At 21.9% G+C, this 13,291-nt stretch overlaps 1 protein-coding gene across 1 annotated transcript in view; it reads right to left on the reverse strand.

Moving 5' to 3' along the window:
• Positions 1-13,291, reverse strand: part of LOC128962805 (histone-lysine N-methyltransferase MECOM-like) — a 122,602-nt gene that overhangs the window by 32,042 nt on the left and 77,269 nt on the right. Inside the window, exon 4 of the mRNA XM_054309206.1 lies at positions 9,224-9,357. Coding sequence (XP_054165181.1) covers positions 9,224-9,357 — 134 coding nt within the window. The remainder of the gene's footprint in view (positions 1-9,223; positions 9,358-13,291) is intronic.

A 13,291-nucleotide genomic window follows, 5' to 3' on the forward strand; every position in this document is an offset into this window, starting at 1 on the left:
ATATACTGTATATATATATATCCCAATTGCCTTAAAGTAGCCGACAAATAATTTGGACTTTTTTGTCGTCAACTAATAATAATAATAATAGAAAAATATTTTAATGTTTTTTTTAAGTGTGAATGAGATGTTTTTTGTTATTATATAAAAATTAGTGACACACACACACACACACACACACACACCAAAAAACACAACATTCCTTACAAGGAAACTAAAGGACATTTGATTTATATATATATATATAGTATATACAGGTATTAGTAAATTATGAGACAAACTTTTTTTTTATTAAAAAAAACTCCATTTCCTCCTCTACTGTGTCAGCTCCCTATCCCCCCTTCCCTAACAGTAGAGGAAAGTTATCTATCATTTACTCACCTATTAAATGACTTACTCTTTCACTTTTACTATTATTATTATTATTATTATTAATTACTACTACAAAATTTATAGTTAGTTAGACACACACACATTCATTAATAAAAACAAAATTATTATCATATATTTATTTGTAAAGTTTTTATCTACAGTGTATTATTTTTTGTTGAAAATAATGAAAATATTTTTCTACATTTTTTTGTTTTGTTTTTTTTTGACACAACTATTATAGACTATGTATCTGATAATTAGTATATATATATAYAACACATTGATAGATATGATAAGCAATAGTTAATTATCACAATTAAAACAAATATTTTTTAAATATAAGTTAAACTGTTGGTCACATTTTAAAAATACTGATATATTTTTTTGTTATAAAAAATAACAATATTTTGTTATTTTATTTGTTACTTATCTATTAAACAAAAGTTTTGTTACAAACAAACAAAAAAATTGAAACATTTTTTTCTAAAAAAAATTTGTTTAAATAATTAATACATAACTATATTATATTGATATATATATATATATATATATATATATATATATATATAATATATATTTTGTTTAACATGCTTTTATTTTGAAAAACATGATATATAAATATATTTGTTAAAAAAATATAAAGTAAATAATCAAAAAAAAATTGTATATATTTGTTCATAGATTGTATTTATGATAAAATAATTATTAGCTAAAATACTACTGTAATTATTTATATATATAATATTATATATATCAAATTTTGTATTGTTAGATAATTATACATTTAAAATACAAACAACTATATACTAAACTTATTATATAAAAACAAACTAAAAATAATCTATGGATGCAAAAAACATTATCTTATAATATATAATAAATTTTTAGATATTATAACTATATTAACAACAATTGAAATTAAATATTGAAAATAGTAATATAAAAAACTATCAAAAAATTTATTATAAATATTTATATTTAAATTATTTATAATTTTTTTCTAGTATTATATTAGTTAATTAAGTGAAATTGTAATTATTATTATTATTATTATTTTGTATGCTTGTTTACTGCATATTATTTTCTAATATATATATTTATTATTTTTTGTAAATGCTTTTTAAAAAAAAATTTAATAAACAAGAAAAATAATAATAAAATTTTGTAAAACTGAACTAATTTATAATTATAAGATAAATCAAAATATATAGTAAATTATATTATTATTAATAATAATATTTATAAATATGTTAAACAAGTTTTTTTTAAAAATTTTTTTGGTTGTTGTTGTTATTGCCATAATTTGACTAACAATAATATAATTATATATTGTTTTTTTTTGTTGGTTAAAATATATATTCAATATATATATATATATATATATATATATATATATTATGAATAAATAAACAAATATTTAGATCACAATTAATTGTTATTAGTTTTTATTCATAATAATAATAACTAAAATTAATTGCTTATTGCTTAACACTTTTTTTAAACATTTTAATCGTCTCCTGTATTATAATAAATACAACCATTTCATTCATACACTGCTGAAGCACAGGTATGTTATGGCACAGGTAGGTAATAGTGTATAGCTTTTTTGAGAGCCGAGAGAGCACTGATAGTCAGTCAGTCTCTGAGTATATATTTTTTTGATGAAATCCTTGAGCCTTTCCTTCCGGGGATAGATAACAGCCCAACAACAAGATTATAGTAATAGTAATAATAATAATAATAATAATATCATATAAAACAACATCAATAACAACGACAACGACAAAAAAAAAATAACAGAAAGAAAGAGTAAAAATGATTACAAATTATATATTTATGATATTATTATTATTATTTTGTTGAGACAAACGTCAAACACACGGATAATGAGAGATACGATAGGATTTTAGTTTTTTATTTTAAGTAACAAAACTACCAAAAAAAAAAGTATGAAATTATAATTTTTATGAATGACTTTTGATTTGTTGTCATATTTCATACATACAGTCATTCACACAAACACACAAAGAGAGAGAGAGAGAGAGAGAGACAAAAAAATGATAATAAAAATACTGTCAAAGAGTTTTGTCGTCTATTTCTTTTGTCATTTAAATAACTATATAATTATATTTCATATTTTTTTGTATATATATATATATAATATACAGTATATTATACATACAGTTAATATATTATTCATCAGTTTTATTGATAGGCGACTAACTATTATTACTACTCAAATGGACGGCTATTATTTTATGTCCAACAAAATTGTCGCTATTTTTTTTAAAAAAAAAGATAGTAACAAAAAAAAACAATAAATAAATTTTTGTATAAAATTATTGTCCAATTTTAAGATATAGAGAGAGGTATTTCTAAACTATGGGAATGCCTGTATGTACTCCTCCCTGTTCCCTGAGTATGTATGTGTGTGTGTGATGTGGTGTTTCCACATCAATAAGCTTATGTATTTTTTTGTTTGAAGTTGTAGTTGTAAAAATAAATGTAAACTCACTAAATTAGGTACTCATCTGCCGGGAGAGAGAGAGAGAGAGTATTATGAGAGAGAGGGGGGGGACTCCCAACTGGTGTCTAACCTTTTTATTTATTGTTTAAAAAAAGTCAATCTCTCTCTCTCTCTCTCTCTCTCTCTCTCTCTCTCTCTCTCGTCAAAAAAAATCTCTATGACTTTTGCAAATATCGATAAATAAGCATAACTTCCGATAGTTTTTATTTTTTTTAACAATCATAATAATATGTATATACAGTATATATATATGAAAAAAATCATTGCACACACACACAGACAACAAAAAACAAATACATTGTGTGTTTTGTTAGCTATTATTATATATCTATCTATCTATCGGTATATATATATGTGTTGTTAACGGATTTGAAGCTCAATCGCTGATAATAGCGATGCACTAAACCATACAAACAAACAAAACAAAAAAACTGATTTTTTTCAGTCAGATATATATATATATATATATATACAGATTGAGAGAGAGAGAGAGAGAGAGAGAGAGAGAGAGAGACTAAAAAAAGCTAACAACACTTAAATAGGTTTTTCTCACGGAATACCTCATCCCATGAGCTCATTGTCCACACAAAACAAAAATATTAATAATAATAATAATAATAATAACCAAAACACATACCACCACCTCATCCTCGCTAACTAACTATCCTATTATAATAAAAAAAACTATTGTCTAATAAAATACATTTTTTTCGTACTTTTATTTAAATATATATACTGTATATACTGTATATCTTAATAAGCATAATGTTATTATTATTATTATGATTATGATATTTATTTAATAAATTGATATATTTATATACATTTATTCATGTCTATGTGTGTGCGCTCATAAAAATAAACAATAATATAATTATCATAACTTATAATACAGTAGTTGTAATAATATTATTATTAATAATAATATACACTAAAGAAAATGATGATAAGTTTACACAAACAACAAAAAAATTGCATAATTTTATTATTATTATTTAAGTTATTTTTTGAGGTTATATATACATTACATTACATTATATATTATATTATATCATCGTTTAGTGAATGAAATTCATGACTAAATTATTATTATTATTATAATTATTTACTATTTATTTTAATAAAATGTATTTATTATTCACATTTGTCTAGTACTAACTAAAATAAAATGATAAAATTTTTTTTTCAGAGATTTATATATCTATTATTCAAATTACTAGACATATTATATATTAATTCAAACATAAATACAGCTGAAAATAGTGTGAGATTTTTATTATTATTATTATTATACTATAATAATCAATAGTCTATTATATACAATAATTATTTGCATTATTATTCAATGGTAAACACACCAGGGCTCATGAGCGGCACCGACAGTGTCTAATAGGATAGGATAGTATATCAGCTCATCCACCACTTAGGAAACAACAACATCATCACATCATCATATTATTACTGTATGATTATGGCATTACCAGACATGCACCCAACGATTATTATTATTAGGTGTGTGCGCTCTCTAGACTCTAAATGTCATATCGTTTACATATACTTAAGAGAGAGAGAGAGAGAGAGAGAGAGAGAGAGAGAGAGAGAGAGAGAGAGAGAGAGAGAGAGAGAGAGAGAGATAGTATAGCAAATAAATAAGGAGATAATAACCAAATAAAAAACATATAAAAACTATATATAATTATTTTACGCAATTTTAATATTATATATTACTTTCCTACATCAAAAAAAACTATTATTTAATTATCAATCAATTTAAATAATAAAATAATAATAATTATTACAGATTTATTAATTAAACATTAATATTATGGAGAGAAATTAAATTATGAAAAAAATTAAATGATATAAATTTTTAAACAATATTTAATGATATGTTTAAAAAAATAATTTTTTAATAACTAATTAAGGTTAACATATATGTATGTATGTAACAAATGTAAAAATTTGTTATAATATATTTTTTTTAAAAAAATATTATTAATTAATCATTTAATGATATAAATATTTCATAATTAATAAGTATTTGTAAATTTATTTTCAAGATAAATGTTTTTTTTGTGCTATGTTTTCAAATATTTTTTTTGTTTTGTTTTTATTTTACTTAAAATTCAATTTCCATATATAACATTTACATCAAATTTAGTCAAAATTATATATATATATATATAGGAAAAAATGATTTTTATGAAAGATTTTTAGATTAATATATAAATTTAATAATATTGTAGATATAATTATAAAACTATTAAGTCGGAGGTGTTATTTGAAAATATTCAAATTATTAAGTTTTTTTTAATAAATATATATCTAATTTTATTTTATTATAATATTTAATTAATTGCGCAAAAATTTGTATTTTGTAGTAATAAACTAATATGTAATTTATAATAGATGACGATTGATTGAGATAATAATATTAGTTTTTTTTTTTAATATGTAAGACAAAAATAAATATATATTTATTATAATTCACTGTAAATATATTTAATGAAATCCAAACACATAACTAATACATTAATTTTATTAGAAATATATATTTTTTTATTATACAAAAAAAACAAAACAAATCAATGCCATTGTATGAATTGCCAGAAAGAGAGAGAGAGAGAGAGAGAGAGAGAGAGAGAGAGAGAGAGAGAGAGAGAGAGTTTTCATATTTGAAAAACTTGTTATTAATAAATAAAAGCAAAAATTAAATAAAAATTTCATTATTTTTTTATTATTATTATTATTAACTTCAAAGTGCGAAAAAATGTGTTATGAATTTCAATTCAAAAAAAACCATTTTTTAATTTTAAATATCATATATACTGTTATAAGCATATAATTTATTATGAAATGATAAAAATTATTTTTCTATCCAAACAAACAACAAAAAACAACAAAAAATAAATATTTTTTTTTGGATATACTCTATACTATAGTATTTATAGAAACTTTATATATATAAAAAAAATCAGTTATGAATCACATCCCACACACCTCCCGATCCTACAGTTATAGATAGGACTTATTTTTCATAACAGTCATAATCATCACACCATTATAATCAAGGATCTGGCTGTCAATTACTAGGAGAGCTCAAAAGCTTAGGGATCCTAAACCATACATACAGTACAGTATATATATATATATCCGGTGGTAAAAAACAAGTCATACAATATTTTAATGAGACATTTTCATACCATCAAAAAAAATAATACTGTATAATATAGTAAATTATATTTATTAGTATACATATTAAATGTCTATTACACTATTTGAATGTATGAGAAAACTAGTTGTCAAATGCATAGTGCTATTTGAAAACATTGATAACACAATATATATACTATACTGTACTGTACTATACTATCCAAACATTATTATATGTTTTTAAATAATAATAATACAATACAATATAACATGCAATAAGTTAATAGTATAGGGCAATTTAGGTGGTGGTTAGATAATGGTCATAACTGTTAGCCCACTATTTTTTGTGTATTGTGGAGGTCTACTGTCCTCAAATGAAACAAATATATATATATATACAGTATATAGACGACAAGGTGGGCACCTTTATCATTATTATCTTTCTGTGACTATACCTTCAAACAGTACAGTATGGCCTGGGAATCGCATCACTTGATTACAAGTGGTGCTACTGCTGCTGCTGCTGTCGATGGGGGTGTGGGTATTGAGTGAGTGGTGGAGGAGGGGGTCATTATTGTTATTATTATGAAAAGCAATGAATTAATTGTATGGTGAGATTCATATCTACAGTAGTGATGCCATATACTATATACTGTACATACAGTAACTGTCATTAAAGTGATAGATAGAGGACATGGAGGAGACGGTAAACTAAAGAGAGAAAGAGAGAGTGGGGGTAATCGTAAGTGACAGTTGAGTTTTGTCAGGTAAAACGGCACCCGCGTGCCAGAGTCACCATCAATCTATACTGTATATACAGTATATATACATAAGCACACACACACACACCGGTAGATATTGGTGTAGTTGTGTGTGTTGTTGTTGTTGTTTCACTAATGGTTATTGTTTTGTAAATACATAGGCAATTGTAATAATCATTTTCATCACAAAATAATAATAATAATAAATAGTTGATTGTCTGTCTATAGATGTGATTCATGGCACACATACATACAAATACTGTATACATTATATAAGTACCGTACATTAAGGTAGGTATGAGCTATGGGTCCGGTGGGTCGCGTGTATGAAGCGTGTGTGTGTGTATATATGAAGTACTGTCTGACGGTTCCCATTGATTGCATCCCCAAAACAACAGTTTACAATCACACACACACATATACATACAGTTCCTCATGTAAATTGTCAGTATAGTACAAGTAACAAAATATTAGAAAGAGAGAGAGAGCTCAGGGATGTGATTTTTATGATGTATTAGGTGAACACCGGCAGCTGTAAGGAAGTCCATTGATGGCAATCATCTATTTATAAGTCAATACTTTTTATTTTTTTTCTGGTATATACTACTATATATACAGTATATGATGCCTATTAAGTAATAAAACTATAGACAATAATATCTAACTATCTGCCGGGTGCTCTCACTCTCTTACAGCTCATTATTATTATTATTGAAACTATGTGTGCTTCACTAATCTACCGGTGCTGCAGCCAACTAAAAACTGATTGATAAATGAGAGTTATATATATATACTGTATATGACTTTTATTGTCATTCATTCATTCATTGAATAATAACCAATAATAATAATTATTATTATTTGTTGGTAACAATGATTTTTCACAACACACACACACACACACATATATATATATATATATATATATACATCCATATATACATCAATTGTTTGGTTCATATACCGTATAATAACAATTGATACCAAAACAATAGTAATAACAATAACGAGACAATCAATATTAATATTGTTGTTGTTGTTGTGTTTTGATCATCCGTTTGGATCACATTTTAAATTATTACTATAACTATCAAATAGTAATAATGATAACTATGCAAAAAATAATACCTAACTGTGCCTTTACTCACTCTCTCTATACTTTGTATATTAAATATAAAGTCTGTGACAGAAGGGTGCGAACTGGTTTTTGCTTAATATCTCTATAACTAATTGAGCTAGATCAATAAAAATTTTATGAGAAACATGGAATCCTGGGACGTATAACTTAGTATAGTTAGTTTTTATAGATTTAAGCTTATGTAGCTAAGCACCGGTAGGTGCCATATCTCTAAAACTATAATAAATATCTAAATTCTGATAATGTGAATTTAAACTAGGTGAAAATTCATTAGACACGTGTTTCAGTAATTTTTTAAAAAATTAATAAATTTTAAACAAAAAGAGAAAAATGTAAAATTTGTGATATTTTGATATTTTCTAGGAAAAAAGTGTCAAGGTATTTTGTTATGAAATTAATCTATTATTATTTGTTATTTTATTAGGAATAATTATTCTATTTACAATTTTTAATTATCATGCTTAGTTTTTGAGATATTAAAAGATAAACATTTTTACTATTATATAAATTTAGTAACAAATATAATTAATAAAATTTTATAAGAAAAAATTATATAATGGTAAAAATGTTTTTTTTAATATCTCAAAAACTAAGCATGATAATTAAAAATTGTAAATAGAATAATTATTATATAAAATAACAAATAATAATAGATTAATTTCATAACAAAATACCTTGACACTTTTTTCCTAGAAAATATCAAAATATCACAAATTTTACATTTTTTTGCTTTTTGTTTAAAATTTATAATTTTTTAAAAAACACACACACACACATATATATATATATATATATATAAATTCACATTATCAGAATTTAGATATTTATTATAGTTTTAGAGATATGGCACCTACCGGTGCTTAGCTACATAAGCTTAAATCTATAAAAACTAACTATACTAAGTTATACGTCCCAGGATTCCATGTTTCTCATAAAATTTTTATTGATCTAGCTCAATTAGTTATAGAGATATTAAGCAAAAACCAGTTCGCACCCTTCTGTCACAGACTTTATATATATAAGCAATTGACAAACAAACAAAAAATAGTTTCAATTAATTATTTATAAGATTTTTTGTGTGTATCTATCAATTGGTTGGTCAGTAGTAATAGTAGTAATACTACCGTATTATTAGCAGCGCTTGAATATTTGAATACATGTGTGTGCCATATATATATATATGTATATTTGTATTATTTTTTTATCTTTTAGTTTATTTTTTATATATAATATAATTATTTTATTTGGTTAGACCATTAATTTGGGACTGACCTTAAATAGTCGGTGGCTTTTTCGGCTCTCTTTTCGGTATCGTTTGTCGGGTCTTCATGTTTTAGTAGGACATCCGTCGATAGTAACTGTAGTTCACAGCCTTTATTCACCTCTCGTGTCAGTTCAATGTATAGCTAACAGAAAGAGAGAAAAAAATTATTTAAAAAATGAGATCAAATATTATTTAAGATTATATTTTTTTCAAAAAAAAAACGTTTTATAATATATTTTTTTGTGTATTTAGAAATATCAAACATCAAAAAAACTAAATTATCGATTAATGGATAGTAAAATCAAAAAAATAAATAAATAAATATGTGTAATGCAATAATGATAATACTCTAACAGTAGTAATATTAGTAATAATAATAATTATTATTATTATAATCTCCCAAAAAAATTAATGGCAATAACCAACAAAAAAAAGAAAGAAAAGAAAGAGTAGCAAAAAAATAACTAAAAATAACAGAAAAAACTAAACCAAAAGAGAAAAAACCAGGAATTGATTGGCAAAGACACAGCCCTTTCCCCAATACACACACACTTAGTGAGTGAGAGAGAGAGAGAGAGAGAGAGAGAGAGAGAGAGAGAGAGAGAGAGAGGAAAACAACTATCCCTTCCTATTACAACAACAACATCCCAATCACCTCAACATAAAAAAATAAAATCTGAAACAAAATTATGACAGATATGTAATGTTATCTATAATAATCATCTCTTCAAACTGCTCTCTCTCTCTCTCTCTCTCTCTCTCTCTCTCTCTCTCTCTCTCACTCTATATATTATATATATATATATATATATATATATATAAATTATAAACTATTCATACATCCAGGCCCTTTAAGATACATGTGTCAGTGCCCTATCAATACACACACACACACACACACACACACACACACACACACACACACACACACACACACACACACACACACACACACACACACACACACACGATCTCCTAATTTGAGGCACTGGTAGTCTTTGCCCTCAAAATAATAATAATAATAATCTATTAAATGAAAGGCACACTCATCTGGAAATTAAAGCACAAAATATATGTATTAAATATCGATTTAATCCTATTTATGTATTTTTATTTGTGTGACACATATTAGTTTAGTTAGTAAATTATATATATATACTATATATATATATTTATATATATTATAAGTATTTATTAAATATCTTTTAATATATATCTATCATATATATATATATACTGTATATACTAAATATGTATTTTAATTAATATTTTTCGTTTAGAAAATTATAAATATATATTTTGATTTATTTGATTACTAGAATTATATTATATATATATATATTAATAGTTTATTGAAACAAATATTATTTATTTGAAATCATAGATAATTTTTCCTCTCATACAACAAAAATTTATGATTTATGTATTTTCACAGTTAAAACAAATACCGTATTAAATATAATATTCAATTTAATTTTATTCAATAAATGAAATATTTTATTTTTTGTTTAAATTTTTTTTAGTTATATTTACGATGAAAGGATTAACACAAATATCCCATTTATTTATTAGTATTTATTGTATACATAATTATAATAAATTAAATAATATTTTAAATCAATAAAAAAAACTATTTATTAAAATTAAAAATTCATAGAGTACCTAGTATATATATATATATGTTTGTATGTATATATATTATATGTATATTTATGTGTGTGTTATCAATGTACTAGATACATAATTTAAGTATAAATCATTTTTTAAAAAATAAAATAAATTTTATTATTAATATTAATATTTAAGCCTTTTATTGTATAATCATTATATATAATCAATAGATTATTATTATTATGATTATTATTAAAGAAAATCCTATTATAAATTTATTTTATTATTATATTTAAAATAAATCATCAATTTATACATACACAGAAAAATTTAAATACATTATTATATTTTTGTTAAAAAATTGCTAAATAAAAGTAAAATTTTTTGTTAACCTGAAATTACCTTTATTTTAGTTTTTCATTATTAATTATAATTTATGTAATCATTAATATCCAAAAAAAATTAATATATATATATTTAACATTAGTTGAAGATCTAAATGTTTAGTCAACTATAAAAATACATACAAAATTGTTTTAAACTTTTATTAGTAATGATAATAATAATGTTAATTGTTTTTTGTTTTGAAAGGTTTATTGTAACTGTTATTTAGACTATAATTTTCAGTTTTTTTTGACAAAATGTGTGAAAGTTTTTTGTTTGTTTATTAGTTGAAAGTAATTTTTCAATTTCAAAATTTTAGTTAAACAAATACACTGTTAATATAATAATAATAATAATAATAATATTGATAATAATATTATAACTGTGTGTTTGTTTAATCACCTCAAAAATTGTTTTGACATTTAGGTTTTTTTGTGTGTGTGTGTGTGTAATATTATTGACAACTATAATAAACTAACAAATAAAATAAAATTATTGCTTAAATATCTATTAATATATAAATTTCAATTTTATAGGTTAATTAATAGGATTGTAAACTAATAATCATTTTTTTTATAAATTTTTAATCTTAATAGTTATCAGTGGAAAAAAAACTAATACACTGTATATATATATGTTTCATATAATTTTTAATATATTTCATGTCAATTGGTTTTTTTATTATTATTATTGAATGATGATGTCTAATGAAAAGTGAAACATTGAAAATAATAATAATAATAATAATTAATATTTGTTATTAATGAGAAACTCAAAAAAACATGTGTGAATTTTTGTTTTGATAATATATATAAAAAATAAATAAATAAAAATCACAAACAATTAATGCCAATCAATACACAACAATAAATACAAATCAAATCAATTGAATTAATGTAAAAGATTTTTTTTGTTGAAATTTTCAGATGACATATAAATGCATTGAAAAATGTTATTTTTTTCGTTTGAAATTTATTAGGTATTGAATATAACAAATCTATTGCAAAACAAATGCAATTCAATAAAATTCAATTCAACTATAAACTGATAATAATAATAATAATAGTAATAATGTTTAGTTTACAATATATGAAATCTATATATTAATTAAAAATAATAATAATAATAATAATAATCATAAGTTAATTGTGTATTAAAAACACTTTAAGCCATAGAAAAACAACTTATTATTATTATATTACATGAGAGAGGGAAAGTCATGTATAAATATTATATATATATATATATATGAAAAATATTTTTCAATAGCAATCATCATTACTATTATTATTATTATTAACAAATATCACAACAATAACAACAACAAAAAACATCATTATAATCATCAAATAACAGCAACGAAAAATTAATTAACTATTTTAATGAATTTATTTATTTATTTTTATTATTTAAAAAAATTATCTAGTTCGTGTACTTAAAACATTGATAAAAAATATTTTCTTAGTAATACATATTATATTACATTATATACTTTTAAAAAAAACATATTATTATAATTATAWATATATATATATATATTGATGACTTATAAAATAAATAAATAAATAAAAATTAATTTCTATTGTATTCAATTATATTATTATACAAAAATAATTATTACTCCTATCAATGCTATCAATTGTTAGTATTGTTATTTTGTATTACATATATATATATATATATATATATATAGATACTATTATTTTAAATTTTATAAATAATTTTAACAATACACAATTTAACTGTAACTTATTAATTTAATTATTTTTTTAAAAAAAATAATATTTTAAATATAGGTACTATATTTTGTATATATATATATATAAATATATAAACTAAATAATATAAAATAAAATAACCTTGAGCCCTGAAATAAAAGCATCATTGAGCAATTATATGATAATTATAAATTTGTATTATTATTATTATTAATCATTAAAAAAATATTTAACTCAATTTATATATTAGCCAAACTTCATGATTATAATATTAAAATAATTTATAWATATATATATATGTATAACAATACTGTATAATGAAATGCAAATATCATATATATATAAAGAATAAATTGTTGAAAA

Source organism: Oppia nitens, unplaced genomic scaffold (genome assembly GCF_028296485.1).
Source record: "Oppia nitens isolate AA-2021 unplaced genomic scaffold, nextdenovo-longstitch-racon4-pilon3 scaffold6_pilon_pilon_pilon, whole genome shotgun sequence".
Lineage (NCBI taxonomy): Eukaryota > Metazoa > Arthropoda > Arachnida > Sarcoptiformes > Oppiidae > Oppia > Oppia nitens.